Raw genomic sequence first — 24,327 nt, 5'->3', positions numbered from 1 at the left:
TTAGATATCTGAAGATGACTATCATACCTCCTCTCAATCTCCCCTTTTCCAGGGTAACATACCAAACTCTCAACTATTCCTCATAATGCTTGGTTTCCAGACCCTTGATCATCTTGGTTGTCCCCCTTTGCACATGTTCCAGCTTGTCAATATCCTTCTTAAATTGTGGTGTCCAGAACTGGGCACAGTACACCAGGTTGGGTCTGACCAAGGCAGAATAGACACTAGACTTCTGCAGGGTCTTAGCAATCGCAGCATCCTTTTCTAAGTGTGCACAGACCTACTGTTTAATTTTCTGTTCTAGGACCTTTCCTAGTATTGATGTCAAGCTCACCAGTCATAGGCAAGTGCAGAGTAAGAGCCAGGCAGAAGATTTAGTTTGAAGGAAGCAGTAGAGGGCTTGATGGTGATCATGATCTGAGGGAGCAGGAGATTAAGTAGAATGCTTGTGCTCAAAGAGAAGATGGATGGACTAATGGGCTGACCTAGCCTGCTGATTCACTCGGAGAGTCAGATGACAGTAGGCTAGGAGGTCTGCTGCTTCTTTTCAGGTTGGAATGACAGCCTAGAGGCCTGCCTTTTCCTTAAGGTCTTGTCTGTGTGGCCTGTAAGGACCCAAAGTGCTGGAGGTGCAGGAGGTAAGCTGCTGAAGGCCCTGGCTTGAGATCCCCTGCTGTGCCTTACACAGTGTAGGCTTGTGAACATCCCCATATAATATAGGGTGGGATTTAACTAATGAGCCCCACCAGCAGAAACCCATGCAAAGACTTCCTCTAGTGCAGCTGTGCTTTCTCCCTTTTCATGTGCCCCGTTGGCTGTGGGGGAGGGTTGAGAGAACCCCCAGAACAGCAGGGGAGGAAGGAGAGGGCAGATTGTTTGTTCCATCAAGTAAGCAGACATGTTTGTGTTAAGAGGGCATTCTGTTGAGTGAATTCCTCCCCACTGTATTGCCAGTTCCCTTCTTGTTATGCATGTGAACAATGATACGATCTGTTGTTGTTTTTAACAATACATTCTAGCATCTACTTTATATATGATATAAATAAATTTTAAGGTGTTTTCACAGCAGACTGGCCACTGAGAGTCCCCAGAGTTTTTAAGATGGATATACTGTTGATATACAGGTGACGATTATTTTAGGTGTGTCCAGTTGACATGTAGTCACCAATGCACAGGTGCCTGTACTATCAAGCCCACAAAAGCTTGCACGACAATCCCATCCAACAAATACATTTTCCAGAGCCCATGCTCATAATCCCCCCAATAAATAAATAAATATATAAAGCCTATGGTTTGATGGGGGATAGGGCTGATCCAGTGGTACCTCGGGTTACAGATGCTTCAGGTTACAGACTCTGCTAACCCAGAAATACTACCTCGGGTTAAGAACTTTGCTTCAGGATGAGAACAGAAATTGTGTCACGGTGTGCCCTGTTAGCTAAAGTGGTACCTCAGGTTAAGAACAGTTTCAGGTTAAGAACAGACCTCCAGAATGAATTAAGTTCTTAACCCGAGGTACCACTGTAGTAGGATCTGTAGTAAACATCTAAATATACTTGTCACTATTCAACATCGGAATGCCATTGTTCTACACCTTGCCTTTCAAAATTTCTTCATTAGCCTTACTGCAGACCACAGTTGTCAGCTCTAAGCCTGAACATCCACTGCAGCTTTCTTTCATCCTAAGCGCCTTTCCCACTGTTTACCTTCTAAAATCCTCTTGCATGTAAAAAAGGGTTGCTTGCCTCATCCTGTCAGCTTCATTAATCCTATTATCCATTTGTCCTTTTCCATTGACTAAGGACACCCCCCCCCCCGCATTCTCCCCTCTCCCCTTTTGACTCCACATGTTGGCACATTGAATATTCTTCACTCATTAACTCCTTGCTGTTAATTTTAAATGGCCTGGAGAAGGGACTGGTGCTTAGAAAATCAGTAGTTGACAATAGTAGGTCAATCTTTGCCCTGTCTTGTTCTTGACCTGAAGATGGTTCAGTATTTTGTTGGGGGGGGGGGGGAAGGATATGTGACTTGTGCTTGGGACCCCAAAGGACCTGATGAGGCTTGACAACCCTTGCCGTATAGTCTGTAAGTTTGTCTTGGTTTTCTTTGTTTCTTGTGCTGTTGAATCAGAGGGAAGCCAGGGTAGCGATGTTGGCCTCTGGGCATGATCCTAGTGCAGCAAAGAGCTTATTAAAAGCCAGCCACTCCCTGGAAGTGGTAGCTGCTAGGCAGACCTGCTCAACTGGGCTGTAGCTGAAGTAGAGCAGAATGTGCAGGTGCAGCAGGCATTGTATTAAACTGGAGGCAATAGAGCAAAATACCTGGATATGCAAGTTCAGGGAGTAGAGCCTTGGAGACAGGATGCTTCTTGTTTTCTTCACTAATGAATATAACTGGTCCTGGTCAAATTGATACTGGCAGCTGTTTTTCCATTGTTGGAGTGAATTTATTGTCCTCTCATCTAGCGTTGTATAATTATTATAAGCATGTAGACCAGTCACCTGATAGGTGACACCCATTAAAAGAAGATGAACGCAATAGTCATATTGGAGGCGATATAATTCCAGGCTTGATGCAACGCTGATTGTTATCATTGTTATTCTCCTAACAGTGCGGCACTTGGGATGAATTAATGCCAGCATATTTTGAGTGTCATTTGGAAAAGTGGTGTCTGTCTTTCTTCTTCTTTTTAATCAAAGCTGCTACGCTTAAAAGTACACAGGTTCCACTATGTAGCTAAGGACCGACCTGTATCACTTAAAACAAACTTTAGCTTCTGAGATTCAGTGAAAAGAAAATTCAGCTTTAGCTTCTGAGATTCAGTGAAAAGAAAATTCAGCTTTAGCTTCTGAGATTCAGTGAAAATTGAGAAAAGGCATTCAGAATGTTTTGGTAGTCTCTGTTCTTCTCAGATGTGTCTGAGAAACTGCATCCTCTCAGAGAAAGAGTATTTTCACTAGTATAAATTCTGGAGACATGTGAAATATATTGGAAGTTCAGTTTTACAGAAGAAAATAACATTATCACAGGCATGGGACTTCTTTAGAAGAATGTAGCCATATTTCAGCTTGTTGTCTGTTCCCATATCTTTTCTTGATGGTACTTTCTTACACCTTCAGGAGATCCATTTTATACGACAGTATTACCTTGGATAAATAGCAGAAACCAGTTTAAGAACTAGCTGTACCCCTAAACTTGCAAAAAAAATCTCTTTTCAAGTGTCCTCTCTCAGTCCTGTTTTCATAATTGCTGACTTACATTTAACACCTTTTGAGACACTCTTTTGTCCTTCCTAATGACTTCTAATCTCCAAATTTGGTGGCATGTTACAAGTCAGAGCAAGTTGGTTGGATAATACCCTTAGTTTCTAGGTAGTACAAAGGTTTTCTATTGGGGAAAAATAAAAAAAATGTTTACATCTTGAGTCATCTTAAATTTTCTGACATGGAACATAAGAATTAAGTTGTGGATCACTTGTAGCTGGGGCTTGCTGCTGGCTGGTATGAGACTCAGTATGTTGGTCTGTTAGTGCTTTTCCTATTTAACATTAGTTAGCAGGGTGCTTTATGCTGGAAGGACACTGGATAGGATCACTGAATTTCTTAGCCATGAAACTTTGAGATGGAGTGTTAAGAGATGCTGTGTCTCTCAAGCATGATGCTAGAGATGTTGTCAGGTTGGCAAAGAATAGGCAAAATGAATATTGAACATATAGAAAAAGAAAGCAGACTGAGATGAAAGAACCACAGTGCAGGCGATAACCAGATGTTGTTGGACTACAGCTCAGCCAGCATGACCACTGATCCAAGACTATTTGACTTGCACTGCTAATGATCAGCAGACAAAACTAACCAAGTTACAGTCATGTTGGTGAGGATTCTTTGCTTCCAAACTTAATTTATTCCACTTGTACTGATCAATAAGCATTGATACACCACACTACCTATTTATGTATATGTCCTGCTCCCAATTCCTGCTAATTACTTAGATTGGTTTCTATGTTCCATGGAAGAGGTGAAAGGAGTTGTATGTTCCCCATAATTTTAGAACTTTTACAAAGAGTTGGTGTGCATTTCTGCCACTTCATTAGGATAAATATACATACAACTTTTTTGTTCAATAAACAGGGCATGTGGAAGGACATTTTGCTCATACAACCTTTTCTCTCTCTTACCTCTTCTGTGAATTAGCCAACATGGCCTTTAATGAAATAGCTATGAGTTGGGAGTCTTTCCCTTGCTCCTTTTCTTTCCGTTGCACATTGTGTAAAGTTTGTCCCAGGTTCAGCATGCAAGCATAGGGGTTCCCAAATTTTGGCTTGGCTTGAATTCTCTTGAAAGGATGGCTGGTTTCTTCCCATACCTGGGAAGCTTCTGCAGAAGGCAATAGCACTGGGATGGGTTTTTGTATAAAAGGAAGGGAGAGCCTCCTTTTGCTTCCTCCACATTCTGCTTGCAGAAAAGGAGGTTAGTTCTCTTCCATGGCCAGGGCTTTTGCTTGAAGGGAGTCACTTGTTGCTGCTGAGGAGATAAATTAATTTATGGTCCCCTGCACATGCATAAAAAGGCAGAACATTATGCCCTCTAGAAAAGCAGCCTTCCTAGATGCTAGGGGTCATAGAGCAAACCTGGAAGAGATTGTATTGTACAGGATCTGAACCAAGAATGTCGTATCTGATTAGACAATCTCTTTTAAACAAAAAACAACAACACTTTTTGGCAGATTCACAGAACTTATTCAGCACAAGGAAGCACATTTAAATGTTGCTTGCAGGAAAAAGGACTTGGCTAAATGGAATACCATTAAATCCTTTGGCTAGCACCTCAATGTTCTAGAAATTTGTTGGGGATTTTTGATTTTCCTTTTCCTTTCGTAGCTTTATTTAGAAATTGTTATAATGCTCATAGTTGACGGTTGTTCAGAAACTGAGTTAAAGAACACAAGGAAAGGATGCTTTTCTCATTACATTAAAAAGGTCTTTCTGAACTCTATAGTGATGGGAAGGCAGAAGATGTTTCTGTGTTTCATGGGATTCAAAGCAGAGCGTCCTGTTGCAACCTGTAGTTAATGCTGTTAAGTTAAGGATGGTGGGATAGAACAGGTGCTCATTAATACCTCTAGGCTACACGTACAGGTGACTGCATTTTAAAAAAGAATGCTGAAACTCAACAAGTGAATCTGGATTCTGTCAGTTTTCCATGTACAATATATGCAACCTGCTAATCACATGGCAATTCTTTTAATTTGAAAACTTGTGTTTATGATAATGTTTTTGGTTATGTCAAATTGGTTATGTATATCTTTACCGCCACATAAAAAGTTAATGGTACTTTTTTATTTTGATAATAGGAGTGTGAATGGTTTTGAAATGAACTGTGAATGTTTGAACAATTGATTTGAGTATAACATTATTTTGAGAGGATATCACAGAGAGGCTTATCCTGGGTTAAGATCATTTGTTGGTCTGGATACATTGCCAAGTTCAAAATAGCTAATAGCATATATTACCAAAAAAAGAAAAGAACCAACACTTATTTACTACACAAGCCTAGGAAAATTCATGTACATAATATATCTCAAATTTTACTTCTGTCCATCGTTCCAGCACAAAATGTGTGCATGCATGCACGCACGCGCACACACACACACACACACACACATTTTGACAATGTCTTAGATAAAGGCAGACATTCTTCTTAGTGGGCAACAACAGAATGGACTTGCACTGTACGTCATGATATGTGAGAGCCAGGCCTCCAAAGCAGCTTAATTGTTAGAGCCAGCATACCTTGCTTAGCTGCTGAATGTGTTTTGGGTTATCCTAAGAGCAGACCCAAAGTTTCCTCAATACTCACCCTACCTTATTTTCCTCTGATCCTTTGAACTGTCAACTGCTCATATCCTGGTGTCAGAAATTCTGTGGTACTCCTGACTTGCTTAAGGCTTAAAATGTATTGCTCAGAGTACACCTAGTGAAATCCTCGGAGTTGAGTTACTGGAGTTCATTTGCCCATTATGACCCAGCTTCCCTGACCATGAGAAAATCTTCTTTCATTGGTTATAGGCGATAACCAATATAGGCAAGTGACACATGTTGATAAACTCTTAGGCCATGTTTGGATATTTTGCTATACCACGGCTTAATGCAATGGAAATGAGCTTAGCCACCTCCCAACCTTGGGAATCTTTGCACTTTCAGTCCTGTTATCTGAAGGGGAAAAAACTATGGCTGACATTAATTATGGCTAGTTTAAAAGAAGCCACCTTCAAAACATGGTTTCTGAAGCAAGCTTGTTTAAACTAATCATACTTTATATTTAACCATAGTTTCCAGTTGGGATGATGTAGGAAGCTGTGGTTTGCTAAAAGCAGAAGTGAAGGCTTCTGAATTGCTACTCTTGTATGTATGGGAGGAGAAGAGGCGAGGGGAGAGTGCTTAAACGTGGGGGGGGGGGGGGAATAACCATGCCACACTAAACCATTGTTTAAGGTGAGTTCCATACATGGCCTACATAATCAACAACTTTATTATGACATGGAATTGCTTCTTCAGATGCCTAACCTTTTCTTGAAGTACAAAACATAGTACAATGGTACCTCAGGTTACAGGCGCTTCAGGTTACAGACTCCGCTAACCCAGAAATAGTACTTCGGGTTAAGAACTTTGCTTCAGGATGAGAATAGAAATTGCATGGCTGCAGTGGGAGGCCCCATTAGCTAAAGTGGTACCTCAGGTTAAAAATAGTTTCAGGTTAAGAACAGCCTTCCAGAACGAATTAAATTCTTAACCCAAGGTACCACTGTAGCTCCTGCCGGACACCTTTCATCTGTGTTTCCCAAGATGAAGAATCGTGTAATGATCAGTAGAGCTTTTCTTTCTATACTTGTTAGAAAAACCGACATTTCCCCCTGGTTTTATTTAAGTCTGAAGTGGAAAGTACAGCGTAAACAGTAATATCAGTAGCAGTAATGTTTAATCTCCACAAGAAAAAAATTTACAGCAGATTTTCAAAAACTGCCTCCAGGGGCTTTTTTGTGTTCTTGTATAACCAGTTAAATCCATTTTTTTCACCAGTTTATTCAACACACTTGGGAACAAGTTAAACTACATTTTTCAAGACAGTTTTAGTGCTGTCAGGTTGTTTTATTTTCTTTCACCAAACAAAAAAGAGAATAGCAAACTTTTGGTCTTGCGATGTGGTTTTCCCATGTAGGGTAATTTTGTGCCTCTTAAAAGCAGTTTCTTCATCCTCCTTAGAGGATGTGTTTTTTCATCTTAGGCATTTATTATCATCATCATCATCATCATTATTATTATTATCATTATTATTAAATTTACACCCCACCTTTCATCCAGGGACCTAAAGGTGGCACACCCTTCCCATTTATCCTCACAACAGCCCTGTGAGGTACGTTAAGCTGAGCATGAGGTACGTTAAGCTGAGCAGCAGTGACTGCCCCAAGGTCGCTCAGTCCTGTCTAAGTGGGGATTTGAACCCCGGTCTCCCAGGCCATAGTGTGACACTCTAACCACTGCTCCACACTGCTAAAAATGACTTTTTCCAATACTGAATTAGTACTAGCCCTGTTCTGCGGCAATAAAGCATTATTCTGCACCAGTGCAAATAACAGATCTGTGACAGCTGATTCTATTCATGCCTTTTCCAATTTTCTGCTATTGTCTTTCCTGCTGGTCGGAAGACTTGGGGGAGATTACTTATCCTTGAAAGGGACTGTCTTTGCATCACATTTTGAGTGCACTGTTACATGTTAAAAATATTACATGTGTCATGAAGAACTCCTCTACACTATGTGATATCATAGGCATTTGCTGGTTCATACTTGTAAGCCATGTGATGCTTGTAGTTACTACAAGCTAACACCTTAAAAAAGCAGGACCACAGGGAATAATGCAAGTGTACAGTGATTTGTATTAATTCCCAGACATGAATGCTCGACTTAATGGTGTCAAAGTTGATAGAGAGGCTAATAAAACAAAAACAAAAAACCTTGATATACAGTGCTTTCAAGTCTCAAAAGTGCTTCACATAGTTGCAGTCATTAGGACAGCGGTATTACCCCTTCATTTCAGAAGTGAGGACTGCGAGAGGGCAGCTTGCCTAAGGCTGTCTATTGAGATCATTGCATAGGTGGGATTCCAACCAGAGATTTTCCAGTTTGTGGCTTAAACTGCAATCCAAACTCCACCTACCTGGTAGTAAGCTCCACTGAATTTAGTAGGAAGAAGGCATTGTACAGTAATATCGCACTGTGAAGCCTCTGAGCCACTACACCACATCTCTGTGAGGAAGTTCCCAATTTTAATTGAATACATTACAAGCCTGTGTTGTGTACTTTCTGTGTTTTGTGTTGCGCTGGCATCATCTGCCTTGAGAGACAGTGGTGTGTGGTGTGTGTGTGTGTGTGTGTGTTTGTGTAGGGTGGACAAACTACCCTAGAAGGGGCATAACGTGTCCCCCATCAGAATGTGTACCTCCTAAAACAGAAATACTTGAAGCTTATGCCTCTCCCCCACCCCTCCGGCCCTTACCTGTTCACCACAGAAAGAAGGGGAAGTATAAGAGTTAAGTGACTTTTATTTCCCCTGCAGGCTGTTATTTCTGTAGGCTACAGCAGTTGATTAAATTACATACTGTTCAGTAAGCAGTATGTTTGAACTATATTACCTGACTGGCAGATGCCAAGAGAAAGCCTTGTAGGGAAACCTGTGCGGTTGGTAGGTTTTGGCATCGGACCATTGGAACTGTGTGAAAGGTTTAATTTAGAAGCTTTCTCAGCCTCGCCAAAAAAGAAAAAGAAAAAGAAAAAAAAGAAAAACTGTAAGACCGTAGGGTTGCTGTTTAGTGTATTTGCTGTTGTCTTGTATAGCCCTTAGTTTCATTGTGTTACACACCCCTTATATAATTTCAACCTTTTGTGCACGATTCCTTAAAATTAGAATGAAATACAGAAGGTGGTTTGAAAGCCAGTTATTACATTTTTTTTATTGCTATCTAGTTCCTCTTTAGTAATAATAATAATAATAATAATAATAATAATGGCACTTTCTTCTTTTTTATTGCTATCTAATTCCTCTTTGAGGGACACAGGTGGCACTGTGGTCTAGACCACAGAGCCTAGGGGTTGCCGATCAGAAGGTTGGCAGTTTGAATCCCTGCGATGGGGTGAGCTCCCGTTGTTTGGTCCCTGCTCCTGCCAACCTAGCAGTTCGAAAGCACGTCAAAGTGCAAGTAGATAAATAGGTACCGCTCTGGCAGGAAGGTAAATGGCGTTTCTGTGCTCTGCTCTGGTTTGCCAGAAGTGGCTTAGTCATGCTGGTCACATGACCCAGAAGCTGTATACCGGCTCCCTCTGCTGATGAACAAGATGAGCATCGCAACCCCAGAGTCGTCCCGACTGGACCTAATGGTCAGGGGTCCCTTTACCTTTAATTCCTCTTTGGAAATTACAGAATTATTTGCCACAGTGGTTTCTGTTTTTGTTTTCCTGAAAGGAAGTGCCATGGTTCAGCTTTCCTCAAGTGAAGTACAGATACTGGTTCTGAAGGTATCATGATACAACCTCCTTAGTTTTGGCAGAATTTTCTGATCCAGCATCTCCAGATCAATAGTAGGAAATCCATGGACCATATCCTGCCTACCAGGCTGTTGCAAGTAGCCCACCAGCCCCTGGCAAAATTGGGTGCCTCTTCTCTCCATCTCAGCATAGGGTTGAGAAGAAAGATTTGAACCTTAGCTCAGCACAGTGATGGGCAATATGAAATGCCTTCTTTGGTCTGTCCTTAGTCAGCTTCAGATCAGGCTCATTATAAAGCAGTTTTGCACATTGAAGTGATAAATAATAATAAGTATATGCTTTTGAGGAAAGGAGAAGTTACCAGTTTGATTTGATGAGAAAATTTGAACAGATACTTAACTCACATTAAAATGAACCAGATCCAAAAGTACTTAACTTTGGCCAAACTGTGCACTACATGCGTCTAGCAACTATTAGAGCAGGAATGGGGAACTGGATGTGGATTGTAGGCCTGAGCATTATCTCCCCCACCGCTTACAGACCATGTGACCTTTTTTGCTTGTATGGCTCTTGTACCAACAATCAATTGATCTTTACATGTTCACAAGCCTCTTGCAAAGTGCTATGTGCAAAGTTTTGCAGCACTGCCAGTCAGCTCATTGGTGGTGTCTGCAGTGCCCCCCCCCCCACCTTTTCGTTTGGCCAAGTCTCGCCAACACCAGTAGAAGGTGTAGAAATGGGTCAGGTACAGAATATGCTAACTCTGCATCTCAAGAGGGAGCAAGACGTACTCTGCTTGAGGAAGGGAGTTAAGTAAAGCCCCTCTTATGCAATAAAACTAGACAGATGATAGGCTAGGAAGAAAGGTTCTTCAGTCAAACTTTAATCTTAATGTTATTGTAGCATTAGAATTTTATCTTTGCTGAGATAACTGTAAATATTGTTTGAATCATTTAATCAGTAAAAACAGCATGCAGCCCAATCTACTGCATGTTAACAGACACTGAGTTCAGTGGGGCTCACTCCCAAGGACTTCTGGGTAATAATGCTTAGGCTTGCAATGCAAAAGGCTCTTAACTCTTATATGGACAGCTGTGGGAATCAGAAATACAAAGCTTGGTTGAATGCCATTAACTTCATTTTAATGGCATTTACATGAATTTGGCAGGTTTCAGGATATGGTAGATAGAATATATTGTGTGTCTATGCTGAAATAAGGTCCCATAAATGTAAACAAAACACAAGACAAAGCATTCAGATATCACAATAAACAATGGTTTATCATGATGTCTGAATGCAGCCACTGAGTCAATTCTTGGGTAATCTTGACTTCTGAGATTAGGTTTCCTGATTGTTTTAACAATTTTTCTTCTTTTAGCCATCATTGAAATACTACCTTTGTAAAGAATAGAAACGCGAAGCATATTGTCCCCTGAAGGTGTAGTTGTTTTCCATCCAGGTCTGAGATGCCTTGTAGAAAGCCCAGGTACTGCTAGCTGAGCTTCCCTGCTATTCTACATAAGCACACATGCAGACCTTCAAAATATAGGAAAAATAGGCTCAGGAAAGCTCCCCTATCCCTTGCAGCAATGCTTGGCATTTCTCAATTAGAAAACAAAAACAACGCAATTTTATTTCAATGATTATGTGCACTTCAACCCTTCCAGCACCTGAATGAGCGTTTCCACTTGTTGAGGTGTTTGTTGCTGCAGTTTTTGTTTAAGTTTCTCTCTAATAGCAAGGCAGTTCTTCACACCTTCTTCCTCCATTTTGTTTGTACTGTCTCTCCCCACTGATGCAGGATGAGGCTACAAGGAACAAAAGCATCTCAGATGGAACTTGTCCCTTTGCTACAGAACTGTCCCCACCTGCACCAATCATTCACCAACTGTCCTTATTCCTCTTCTGATACAAGTATCTCATTGAATGACTTCCATGCAGTTTATTTTTTCTTATTTCAAAAATTCTCCACAGTTGTTCCTGTGATTTTAAAAGGACTGAGCTACGATGAGAAGCGAGGAGCTTGCAGTGTCGGCTCTAACGTTCGGGATTCTGCATGTTATGTATGTTGGGCTTTTGCTCGTGCCTACGACCCCCTAGAACTGAGACCATTTGTCAATCAGATTTCAAGGTAAGTTACTTCAGTGAAATAAATGCTTGGTTTATCTGTTTCATATAGATGGGGCAGATTTCAGAAAATGAACTATGGAATAAATTTGCATTTCAGTAGTGCTTACAAGTCAATACAGTATAAACAAAAACAGTCCCCTACCACTTTCAAAATAATTTGGTAAAACTGGAACCTGTTATTGTTACATGTCTGTCTCGGAAATCATTTTATTCTACCATTGAATGAATTTAACTAGTCTGCTCTGCTTGTGTGTGTTTTTAAATTGTCTTTTGTGTTTATGATGTTTTAACTTTATATTGTATTATATTTGGGGGGCGGTTGTTTTATTTTTCCTTACCTTTGTATACTGCTCTGGTATCTTTGTAGATGAAAAGTTGCCTAGGAAGCATTTGTAATAAATGAATGTAATTCTTCTGGGGGCAATTTTTAAAAGTTTTTGATCGTGCACGTCAACTCTGTGAGAAACATCCTTTTTTGCTTCTTTTGAATACTTAAAGAAAAATTCACCCCAAGCAATCTTAGCTGAAGAAATGTCACAAGATCTCCAATCAATGGAACATGTGTTTACACAGCTGTTATGTAATCAGTTTTTTAGCCAGAGTCTAAAGATATTGGTGGCAACTTGGTGTTTAGCTACAAATCTTCCATCTTGGCAGTGCACTAGTTGAAAATACTTCAACATCCTATTTCTGAGAAATACATTTCTTCTAATGAGGCCCTAAAGCTGTGTGTTTATCTGTCTTTTCCTCTTGGAATAATGTAGTGTGGGAGCAATGAAGCTCTATGCTGAGAATCAGGAACTTTCACAGGATGACACACAGTTTCACCTGTATTAGCACACCTTGGTTTACAGCCAGCAACACTAATCATATGCCTTTGCTTTCTTGTCTCTTCAGTTCTAACTTTAGGTGTGTCACTCATTCTGACTGAGAAGAGTCATATATTTAGCCAGAAACAAATTCTGCTACCTTTCAAAATTGAATAATTTGGTATCTTGAAATAGGCTGAACTTCCTTTTATAGTTCGCATGTAACTCTCTCTGAAAGTAAACTTAAGGGATATAGGCATGGAGATGGGCTTAATTTGTGTAGTTATTGAGATCTTTTGTGTCCCTTCGAGATTTTGCAACATAGTAATCTTGCAAACGTCCTCATGCCTTCTTGCCTCAGCTATTAATTGGAAGAAATATTGCAGTGCACATCAGGTCATAGAATAGTACACCTGCAATTTTTAATTTGCTGCTCATGTACAGTATGCAACATTTTACTGAAATAATGCTTTCATGGTTACGTGATGTGATCTTCTAGGACTTTGCATTCTGTGGCAGCAGTTCTGTGTCATAGTAAGCTGCTGTTGCTTCATTTCTCCCCTAGGGTGAGTAGCAGCAACAAACCACAATCCCTGGTTTATCATACACTGGAACCAGGGATTTGAAGCCAAGGTTTGTTTGAGCAAAACAAATAATGAATCCTCAGTCTGGGCTTATCCCTAAGCCAGGGTCATGTACTGTTGCTCCTACTTGCACTTGGGCAAGAACAAAGTGTTACTGATCTCTGTACTTGCGGGAAAAAGGAAATTGTAGACATGTAAAATTCAGAAATGCTGCTTTCCCCAATCTGGTGCCCTCCAGTGGTTTTGGTTAATCAATTTAGGCTGTTCCTTGTAATCATGCCGTAATTGGAAATCATTATCTTTTCACTAAGCAGTTGTATACAAAATAGCATAATGTTCTTTGAAATGCTCCTGCGTAGAAAGCTAGGTTTGTTGTATGCTGGGTTTCTATAAATCTTAAAGATCCTTAAAAATTATGTTTAGTTGAATCCCTAGTGTCAGGGCTGGCTCCTGGTCCCAGCTCACAGAGGACCAACGCTGGCTGGTATTTATGTACAAAAGTCTTTATTGAAGTACAGTTTCCATTTCCACGCCGCAGCGCTCCAGCTCTACGTCTAGACTTTAGACCGGCGAAGCTCCATCTGAGTCCCCGCCCCCTGTACACCAGTTTAAGACTCTAGCTTTACTCCACCTCTTCTTTCTCCTCTGGGTCCTGCTGCCCTCCGGGGCCCCTGTCTCCCTGGATTCCTCTGAGGCTGACGATGACGACCCCCCTGACTCCTCCCGCTCTCTTCGGCGGGCTTTAGGACCTGGCTCTCTTCCCGGGCTGCCCACTGTGCCTCCCTCCTGTACATTTGAACTTGGCGCGCGCGCGCGTTTTACTTTCCTGATGACCGTTTCCTCACTCCCCGACGGAGGTGTGGTCAATCCTGCCTCATGTTCTCCCGCTGGCAGCGCTCCACCTGAACCCGATGCCTGGGACTCCTCCCCCCTACTGCACTCTGGGGGGGACGTGGGTCCTGATTTCCAACTGCTACTCTCTGAGTCCCCTCTGCCCCCTTCTTCCCGAGGTGTCCCCCTGGGCACTCCCCTTGCCCTGACCATGGGAGCTCCTTTCTGTGAATCGTCCGATTCACTGGAAAGACTCAGAGACCTCGGATCGCTGTCATCGCTGGCATTTCCTTCGGACTCCTCCCCCTCACTCTCCATTTCCTCCTTATCCTGTGCCTCTGCTCCTGAACCCCTGACACCTAGATAATTGTATTGTTGTGTTGCTGATGAAAATGAAAAGGGGGTCTACTGTTGTGAAGACATGAATGCTCTTCCTTTACTTACGCTTGAGAACAGTACTAACCCGCAGCTCAGAAGAAATTGATGACACTGTGGGAGTGCAGGCAGTTTAGTCTTCCCTGGAGTACTGCCTGGTGAGAAGAAAAGAAAGGTGTGGCTCTTAGGTAAATGGAGCCACTTGACTCTGGGGCAAGATTAGCCTGCAGAATCAGGAAATATGAATATTGCTCAGAGCTACATCTTGTGCTGTGATGAAATGTTGAGAATAACCTGTACATGAGGAATATGTTTGTTGTCTGACTAGTTCATGCTAAAAGTAATATCTGTTACATGTTGGGTAACATATTTGCACACTCAGACTCCATTTTTCACAACGTGTGTGTCTGGCTTTCGTTGCAGAAATAAGGATTTGTGGCAGTAGTTCAGTGAGGCCTTTTAACATTGTGTCTCTTCTTGCCTACTCATAGTTCTGTCATAATGACTTTGGCATTGCCTTTGACCCCAGTGGCTTCTTTGTACATCCAAATTAGCAAACCTGTAAAGATCATGACTGCTCCAAGAGCAAATGAGGGCAAGTGTGCTTCCACTTGGCAAACTGTAATGTGAGTGGTTACCAACAGAGAGAAACAGAGAACCTTCTGTTCAAGGATTAATACCAGAAATGGTGTTAATACTCGCTGTAACTGATTGTGAGTTGGGTGCCCAACAGGATTGCTCTTTTTCAGGGGCTTCAGCCAGCACGGAGCCTTGCATGATACCTTAAAAAAAATAAAAATCTCACCCTTCCAAAACCACTTCCACTATTAGAGCTCAGAATTGAGACTGGCTGGTTGCCAGCATTGAACCTGAGCATTTTATTGCTGCATAGCCTCAGAAGCAACATGTGCATCTCCCTGATGCTAATGTACACTTCCAGGATAATATGAATGGTGCTAAATGAATGGTTGGGGGGATCAAGCAGGCCAGCTCCCTCTTTCTCCCTGACCCTCTTCATCTGTCATCTTTGGCATTCCAGGGCTCAGCTGCCCTTAGCCATAAAACTAAACACAGAATAATCAAATATATTCATTTCCGTAAATATATATCCTACTTGTCTTCTCAAACCAAGTCCATATAATATAAACAGCAGTGATTCCTAAAAAGAGGAAACAACCTTCACTGAAACCACAGAAAAGCAGTAAATATAAAACCCAGCTATCCCAAAGGTGTTTTGTTTTTGTTTTTTTGAAAAGCCATGTGTTTGCCTAAACACCTGTGTCAAGAGTCAGATAAGTCTCCTTGGGCTGGGCATTTCTTAAGACTCACGCTACCACAGAGAAGGTTCTGCAGCTTGTGGACACCCACACAGCACATAAGTTCTTCTCAGTAGGGAAGATGTTTCTCACTTCCTTCTTTTTGTGTAGCAGGGCAGTGCCTGGCTTGGATAACCACACCTAGTCCTGCCTCCTCTTTTGTCAGAATAGTAGAGGTGAAGGAAGTAGGGGGACAGGACCGAAACTTTCGATTGCCTGCCCTGCCCTGCCTTTTAAACTTGTTGGGGCTTAAATATACAAAATGGAAACAGTGACACCAACTTTTGTTTAGTGAAAGGGTGTGCAGCTAAACAGATTGCAATGGAAAGTGGGCAGATATTTCCTGGCTTTGAATGTTACTGTGTTCAGTAGCAGTGGCACCTAATTTACAAGCTAGAAGGCTATAGCTAACTTTCATATCTAATTTTTATGAAATAATCTGCATCATCATGTACAAGCTCCTTGCTGACTGAACTTTTGAACTACATTAGATACCCAGATATTTAGCTTCACAGTATGAGCCCAAATTTCCATGACTTTTTGTCCACTCTGTTCCATCCAAGAGTCATAGTACTATGAGCTCCAGGACCCTGATTTAGTGAAATTTAAGATGGCTGTCTTAGATTTACTTCCGCATCCATGAAAATTAGATTTGTTGGAAAAACGTTTTTCAGTAATATGATATTTACACACAAACAGCATTCATTGCCAACCCTCATTGTGGAGGTTTCAGTATACCCTTTTTGTCTCTTGAGTTATGCAAAGCAAATATAATGTTATAACAAAAGTTTTAATATGCTTTAGGATACTACATAAGAAGTATCATTGACACTTGAAAGAGTGAGCCATTCTTTGCCATACCTGTTGGAAATCAGATGCAATTAACTCCTGATATGTCAAAACATGTTTTATTCCTTTCTTGTGAAAGAAATCCCACTTTGGCTGTTCCATTATGTTGGGAAATCCTGGTGGAGTCTCATGTAAACTCCCTTAATAGAAGGGAGGCGATAGCTTAATCAGATACTGTAAGCATGGGTTCATGGTGTAATTGCTCATTAGTGCATTACAATGCTTTCCCTGCGTGACTATGAGCCTTCTGCCTGGTATTGTGGATTTTGTGGAGAGCCCACCTCCCCTTCTTGCCCCTAATTATAGTACCTGCTTAATGACCAAGAGGACACAGGTGGCACTGTGGGTTAAACCACAGAGCCTAGGACTTGCCGATCAGAAGGTCGGCGGTTTGAATCCCCGCGACGGGGTGAGCTCCCATTGCTCGGTCCCTGCTCCTGCCAACCTAGCAGTTTGAAAGCACATCAAAGTGCAAGTAGATAAATAGGTACCACTCCAGCAGGAAGGCAAACGGTGTTTCCGTGCGCTGCTCTGGTTCGCCAGAAGCGGCTTAGTCATGCTAGCCACATGACCCAGAAGCTGTACGCCGGCTCCCTCGGCCAATAAAGCGAGATGCCGCAACCCCAGAGTTGGTCACGACTCGACCTAATGGTCAGGGGTCCCTTTACCTTTACCTTAATGACCAAGTGCCAGTTTTGACTTAATTGACAATACAAAAGATAACACAGTACTTGGCAATTTCACAACAGGCAGAAACCCAGTCCTCTCCCTCAGTATTTTAAGAACTAGTAAAAAAAGATTTCTTGGCTCTGTTAACCGGCATCTAAAATAGGACCTAATGGGTTGGTGGTGATTGCAGGCTACAAATTGTCACTTCTCTGCATCTGGGCCTCCTTTCATGATGCACCAAAGGCAGGCTAGAAACTATTTGCTCTCGTCTAGCCAGTGCAAAAGTTGCTGACCTTGCTATAAGCAGCGAGGTTCCACAGAGAGTTGGGATGTCCTAGCTGTCCTGGTGATGATCCCTCAGATCAGGTTGCCTCTGGTCATGTCACTTGTGAACATCTCCCTGCCCCACACTGTGGGTACAAAGGGGAGTTTCCGTCCAGCCAGAGGGAGATTAAGTATGCTTGCCAAGGTTATTAATAAATGTTGTACAGCGTTGCAGAATAGACCCTGCTAATTACATTGTGGCCCATTTCTTCATTGTTGCTGTAGTGTGCCTTAAACTATGTACTGAAATTCGTATATCCAGACAGATCTCAGTCAAATAGTGGTGGTGCCCCCAAAATATGGAAAGTACAGAAAATACAGAATACAGGAAATATTCTTCCAAGGAACTTTAAGTACATAAAACTGTAGCCTCTGGGTTGTATACAGCTAAGTATACAAGAGTAGACCTATCAATATTAATGAACCTAAGTTAACGTTAAGTTAGTCATATCCATTAACCTCAGTGTATCTACGCTGCATAGGAGTAGCATTGGATACAACCCTTGAGTGGTGTACAGTATGGCTACAAAGGAAACAATAATGAAAAATGAAGCAGAAGATAAAAAAAAAAACTTGCACAAAATGTCTGCTGAATGAAAAGTTTGTCACCAAGCACCAGAGGTACAACAGGGAAGGGGGGCTGCCTGATCTCAGCTACTCATGATAATGAATGCCTGATTTTGCAGTGGCCTGAGTGTTCAAAAAAAATACACTGAAATTCTTACGATTGTCAATTATTCTTATATATTCCTTCTTTCTGTCTTCAGTGCCCTGGTTATAACTGCTATATTTGACCGTGATATTAATTGCAGAAGAGCTGCCTCGGTAAGTTCTGAGTTTGCAATATGTTCTAAATGTTTCTGATACTTTATGACACTACTGTGGCCTTTTTGAGCTGTGCAGTTTACTGGTAGGAAGCTTTTCCTAACATGCAATATCAGTTTGTTAAAGGTTTTATATAATTACTTTCCAATCAGAAAGAAATTACCCTCCCCTCTTTTTCTGTCTGTCAGATTGTAGCTTAACTCAGGTTCTGAGTGTACAAATCTTAAGGTGATTTCTAGTTTAAATATTTTATTATATCTGAATTATATGGAATTTTATGTTTCCAGTATTGAAATAAGCTGCCCACATTTGGCCTGTGCAGGTGTTCCACGTTTTAAAGCTGTTTTTCTACCTTTCCTACATGGCTGCCATACATAACATACATTTATTTGTATGCTGCCTTTCCACAGTTCAAACCATCCTCAAGGCAGATCACAACATGAGGGGAATACATAACTACAACATAATAGTCATGAACAATAAATATAACCTTCAGAAATACACAACCAAACTGAACAATTTCCACATAAATCTCAACAAGATCGAAAATAAAGATGAAAATAAAGCCAACAGCAGCAGCAGCACAACAGACCCCCTCCAAACACCCCAGCCCAGGACCCTTGACTTCCTCTTCTCCCCGACCTTGTTTCCACAATTGGAGAAGTCTGAGGCCATTTTCATGAGCTAATGCTTATTCTGTCTCATCTCACAATGGCTATTTTCTCCTTTTTTTAAATCTCCTGCACTCCCTTGTTTCCTGCTCCTCACTCTCTCTCTCAGTTTACAGTGTGACAAGCAGTGACACTGGGGGCAGGAGGTGCAGTGGGGGGAGGCGAGGTTACCATTGGCCCTGGGGGGGGGGGTGGCCCTACACAACAAAAGTGACCCTCTCACAGGGACATCTCCTACAGATGCCTGGTTCAGTCTCTCCCCCCCCCCGCCTCTGTGTGTGTGTGTGTGTGTGACACACACACAATCTCAGGATTCAACTGCCCTTAGACAATCCCCTTCTTCCTCTCTTCCTCCTCCTGGGCTGTGGCCAGAGACCCTCCAGCTGCAGCCGGCCAGGGTTGGGAGGGGGCAGCAGTAGCAGCAGGTGCAGACAGCGGCAAGATGGCAGCAGGCAGCTTGAAATGGCCAAATGTCATATACAGAAGTCCACAACCATTGTGGCCGAGTGCTTCTTCTCCAGGTTGTACTGTATCTCATAGCTTGAGGATCAGAAACCTTAATTGAAGAACTCAGACTCCAGCATTTTAATCATACAGATTCTTCCACGATGGGTTATGCTGCAATCATAGCTGCAGGCTAACACTGCACACAGACTGCCTTTCATGTCCAACCCTACTGGCACTCCTTTTTGCAACAAAGAATTGTATGAGATTGAAAACTTGTAACATTTATAAATATATTCTATAAGATTGAAAACTCCAACTGCATGTATGTGTATAAATTAATAAAATATGTCAAAGTAGTTTTCACTTTCATACAATTTTTTGTTACTGAAAGGATTGCCTGCTTATAAAGGCTATGGATATAGCAGTCTCAGCTTTTCTTCTGTAAGATGGAAATAACAGTCTGTCTCACCTGTGCATGAATCCTTGGAGTAAGTAGAGATCCATCTCTCTGGCTTCTTTCCTACCTTCGTGAATTTAACACAGATCCTCTTTTGTTGGTGGCACAACAAGTGCAGAGTGGCTCTGTGTTAGACATGCCACTCTGCACTTGTGTCTTTTCTCTGATGATTTCCCCATTTCTGTCTCTTTTCTACTTTGTCTGTGAAAGTTAAAAATTATGATAGCCATGCTATTTGACTGTGAGAGATCCAGCCAAGGCCAACAGACAAATTAAAACTCTGTGTGATTCTTTGTGATTATGGCTCGGATTCAAAGATCCTGTTTAGGTGGGCATATTCCCAGCAAGCTTTCAGGTTTTTTTGCCTACTTCACGTTGCTCTTGTAGCACATTATGCTGAAAGCTGCCCTTAGCAGCTTTGGAGACAGCTTGTTGACAACCATAGGGAGGTTTTTATAAGGAGAAAGGAACTCAAGTAGCATATGCTAAGCTGGATATGGATTTCTGTGCCTAGAAATTACATGCAAGCCCATATTTTGTCACATGGGATCTGGTCTTCTGGCTACAGCAGCTAGAGTTTTCTAAAGAACTTAAATTTTCTGAATGTGTATAAAATAACATAGTGATTCCCATATGCCTCAGGTGTGGGCATGTTGCTAATTTGATATAGCAAGTAGAATTACCCTTCATATTAACGATAGTGAAATCAGGAATCAGTAACTTAAAGGGCTGCTATTTATGTAGATTATTATTATTTAATTGAATGTAGCATTTTCCCATGACATAACAAAAGATTGTAAGCAGAAATAAGTAGCCACTAGCATTTTGGATATTTACCAGCAATTCAAGCTAAGACAGATTTAAAATGACTCAACACTTAAAGGGGGGCGGGGAGGGAGATTAACCAATTCCTTCTCTTACCTTTCCAACGAAGCCATAGTTCCATTCAAATTTTATCTATGTATTGCAGTGGTTTTATATGTCTTCTGAATTAGTTCCCCCCAATTGTTGTTTTTAGAGTGTAGAACAAATTGATGAGTATAATTTATGTGATTTAAGGCTTGTTACTTTGAAATGATGGGCATGCCGGATTATGAAATTAAAAATACACTTAACTGTCCCAAGATAGGTGCTCAGTTTTCTTTTGAAGTCTGTGGGAATTGTATTCACCTCATGGATATTTAGAAATGAGCTGAGCTGCAATGTTTGCAATACCTTCCATGGTAGGGAGAGAGGTTTACCTGAAGCCAGTTTCTCCTGCTTAATGGAAGTTGTGTGAGCAGTTTATCCTATTTATTTTAAGTTAGGCAAACTTAAAAATAAACTTTCATGAAGCATAACTGTAAAAGCTTTGCTGGCCCTGTCAACACCCTCTGTTGAAATGAAAAAGAGAGTGTCTCAGTCCTCTGTATATAAGCTGGCCTTGGCATTCTTGAAGGCTCAAAAGCCAGATCTCCTCCACTTCATAATTCAACCAAGAGAACAGTATATCACATCACTTTGCTATTGAGAGCCCTAGTTTTGGTGTGACCTTCTAAGTAGTACTGAAACAACACCCAGCTAGACCTTGGATTTTCAAGTATGTTGAATAAACACATATTTTCACCCCTAAAGGGTGTTAGATAATGGCTAATTAAATTGTCACTGAAGCACTGTGGATGGGTGGTTTAGATGCATGAAATTGGTGTTCATCCTGTTCAGGTTAGGATTGCAATTCCCCCTGTAATAACAGGTATGCAATTTGAAGGTACTCCTTGTTCCAGCAGTGATACTTGAGGCCTACATGGCCTCAATTACCCAAAGTGCTTTGGCTTTCTGCTAATTTTGACTCTATAGTAGCTCTATACTATTCTTCTCGGGGGTTGGTTATCAACACTCTGCACAGTGTTCCATTTATCTTTGCACCATACAGGCATTATAATGCTGAGAGTTTTCTTTTCTGTTCCTTTCTTAATGGCATTCATCTTTTTCACCGCTGTCACATACTGGGGCAATGTTCTTGTTGAGTTATCTACCACAATCCCAATATGCCTTTATTGGTCAGTTATCAGACTCCATAAGGCATGTGTGATTTTCTTTTCTATTTCTGTTTGGTCATAATGTGATTTAGTATTTCTTCATGCTTGGAGTGGCCAATCCTTGCTGCCTTCAGAGTTTTACCAGCTTTTTCATTTAGTAGCAACTCTTGACTCTTTCTGTAGAGGGATAGCCTTCCGTGGTGATCTAATATGTGGTAAACTCCTGGCTAACTTGGTCAGTTAATATTTGAGTAATATTTGTATACAACCCTTAAAATTATACAGTATTTGTGTTTTGTGAATTTTATTCACACCTCCCTGGAATTTTTTCATGAAGGGCAGCTGAGAAATCTTTAGACAAACAAACAAACACGACACTACAAAAATGTTAGCTAACAGCCTAAGTCCTAATCTTACTATTCCCGTAAAAAAAATGTGAAGATAAAGTATGTTAATTTCAGAGCCAGTGTAGCCTTGGAAACTATAGAGCTACACTGCCATTTCAAGACTGCTGCTTTGTTATTTTGTGCAGTTGTTCCCGTTTAAATGTATACCAGTGAGTACTTTAGCTATCCATTGTGGTGTGTTTGAGCTTGAACCCACCTAGACAACTAGCCTCTCCTGAATAAACTCTTGTCACTTCAGGATAGCAGTGTCACCTGTATCACCATATAGGGTAGTAAGGAGAATTTTACCAAAGGTCATCTGTCAATGCGTGGTGAAGTTCTAGTAGGATGTGAAGTAAACTTAGCATCTGTAGTTACTCATGCCTGGAAACTGCCCTGGCAAAGGCTACTCTCAATGTCTTACAATTTGGCAAAGGTAGGGCGAGTGCTAAGGTTTAATAAACAAAAATGTGTGGCAGCTTTGAGAGAACACAGGTTTTTCTTTACTATCAGTTAAAGTACTGAAATCTCAACTTCACTACATAATTTAGTCAGGCTGCCTTAATGTAAAAATGCTCCACTACCTATGGTTTACCACTTTCCAATTCTTTCCAATACCTATCTCCTGATCGCTAGAGTGTACTGTTAAAAACAGAAGTTTTGACACACACACTCACTCTCTATATATCTATGTACATGAATAACAAATACTGGTAGTTTAGCATATGAAAGTGAAGTCCATAAAGGCAGAACATTCCAACTAAGCTGCTGACAAGAGAATCCTCATGTAGCTTCTGAGAGGAGGAGGCTCATGAGCTTTGAAATCTGAAAATGCACATTAACCACACACAGGCCTTCCGGAAGCATGTTAGAAAACCACCCTCTCTTGGTACTTAAGTTCTTAGGGCATTGCCTTTTCATTTCTGTTGCGAAGCCCTGTGTCAGCAATAAAGGCCACTGTTGTGGGTGCGCCTATTTTTAATAAATGCATATTCTTAAACAGTTGGCAGGCAACCTGCAGATTTAAAAGAGCATTAGCACATAAAGTAGCAGTGACAACAACTCCTTGAGGGGATATTCATCCAGCAAAGCTGACTTTACTTTTTTAAATAAAGCCCATGGGTCGTTTATACTGTTGCATGTTTATTTTGAATTCATGAACTAGTATTTATCTGCAAGCAAACCTGACTCATTTTTGTATGTTTGTTCTTTCTGTTCTTAGGCTGCCTTCCAGGAGAATGTTGGTAGACAGGTATGGTAACTTCTTCTCTTTTTTTTTAACTCTCTTCATTTAATTTCTTGTAAATCTACTGTAGCGTAAAATTAAGTGTAGACATTTTGTCACTTGTGGAAGTGAAGGGAGAGTTTGGTGAATTTGGACAAATGATTTCAAAATGATCTTGGTAATGCTTCATGTGTACCTATTAAAAACCTAATTACGACATTTGAGTATATTCTGAGGGAGAGCCCTTAGCTTTTTAAAAGGTGGCATACCAAATACCACCATTCCGAAAATCAGCACAGTGCAAAAGCTGTTAGGGAAGTACCATATTTTTTGCTCTATAAGACTCACTTTTTCCCTCCTAAAAAGTAAGGGGAAATGTGTGTGCGTCTTTCTGAGCGAATGCAGGCTGCGCAGCTATCACAGAAGCCAAAACAGCAAGAGGGATTGCTGCTTTCACTGCACAGCAATCCCTCTTGCTGTTCTGGCTTCTGAGATTCAGAATATTTTTTTTCTTGTTTTCCTCCTCGAAAAACTAGGTGCGTCTTGTGGTCTGGTGCGTCTTATAGAGCGAAAAATATGGTATTTTTCTTGAGCAATAGGAACAGCTTCTGCCCCTGTTTCCCTCCTTAACCTGATGCAGCAGTGGTAGTTCGGTAGCTGTATAAATGCAATGGAGAATGAGGGTTGAGCACAACTTTGTTGGAAAGGAAAAGCACTTCTAATTCCCAGTGGTGCCCACTTCCCTGATTTTTATACAGTTTTGCACATTTCTAGACCGGAATGTAAATAATTTATAGTCAGATTAATTTCACTTTTAAGGGAACCTCAATGAGGTTGCTTAAAGAAAGACTGATTAAAAAAATAAGACAAA

At 41.2% G+C, this 24,327-nt stretch overlaps 1 protein-coding gene across 4 annotated transcripts in view; it reads left to right on the top strand.

Moving 5' to 3' along the window:
• TBCD (tubulin folding cofactor D) overlaps positions 1-24,327 on the top strand; it is a 128,325-nt gene that overhangs the window by 48,450 nt on the left and 55,548 nt on the right. For all 4 annotated transcript variants that reach the window (XM_083428384.1, XM_083428386.1, XM_083428385.1 and 1 more), the window contains exons 15-17: positions 11,515-11,671; positions 18,195-18,252; positions 23,454-23,483. In XM_083428384.1, coding sequence (XP_083284510.1) covers positions 11,515-11,671; positions 18,195-18,252; positions 23,454-23,483 — 245 coding nt within the window. The remainder of the gene's footprint in view (positions 1-11,514; positions 11,672-18,194; positions 18,253-23,453; positions 23,484-24,327) is intronic.

This window comes from Podarcis tiliguerta (genome assembly GCF_965153285.1).
Source record: "Podarcis tiliguerta genome assembly, chromosome: 2".
In the NCBI taxonomy this organism is placed as follows: domain Eukaryota; kingdom Metazoa; phylum Chordata; class Lepidosauria; order Squamata; family Lacertidae; genus Podarcis; species Podarcis tiliguerta.
Note: the sequence above shows the minus strand (reverse complement) of the source record. Positions and strands in the feature narration are given on the sequence as shown.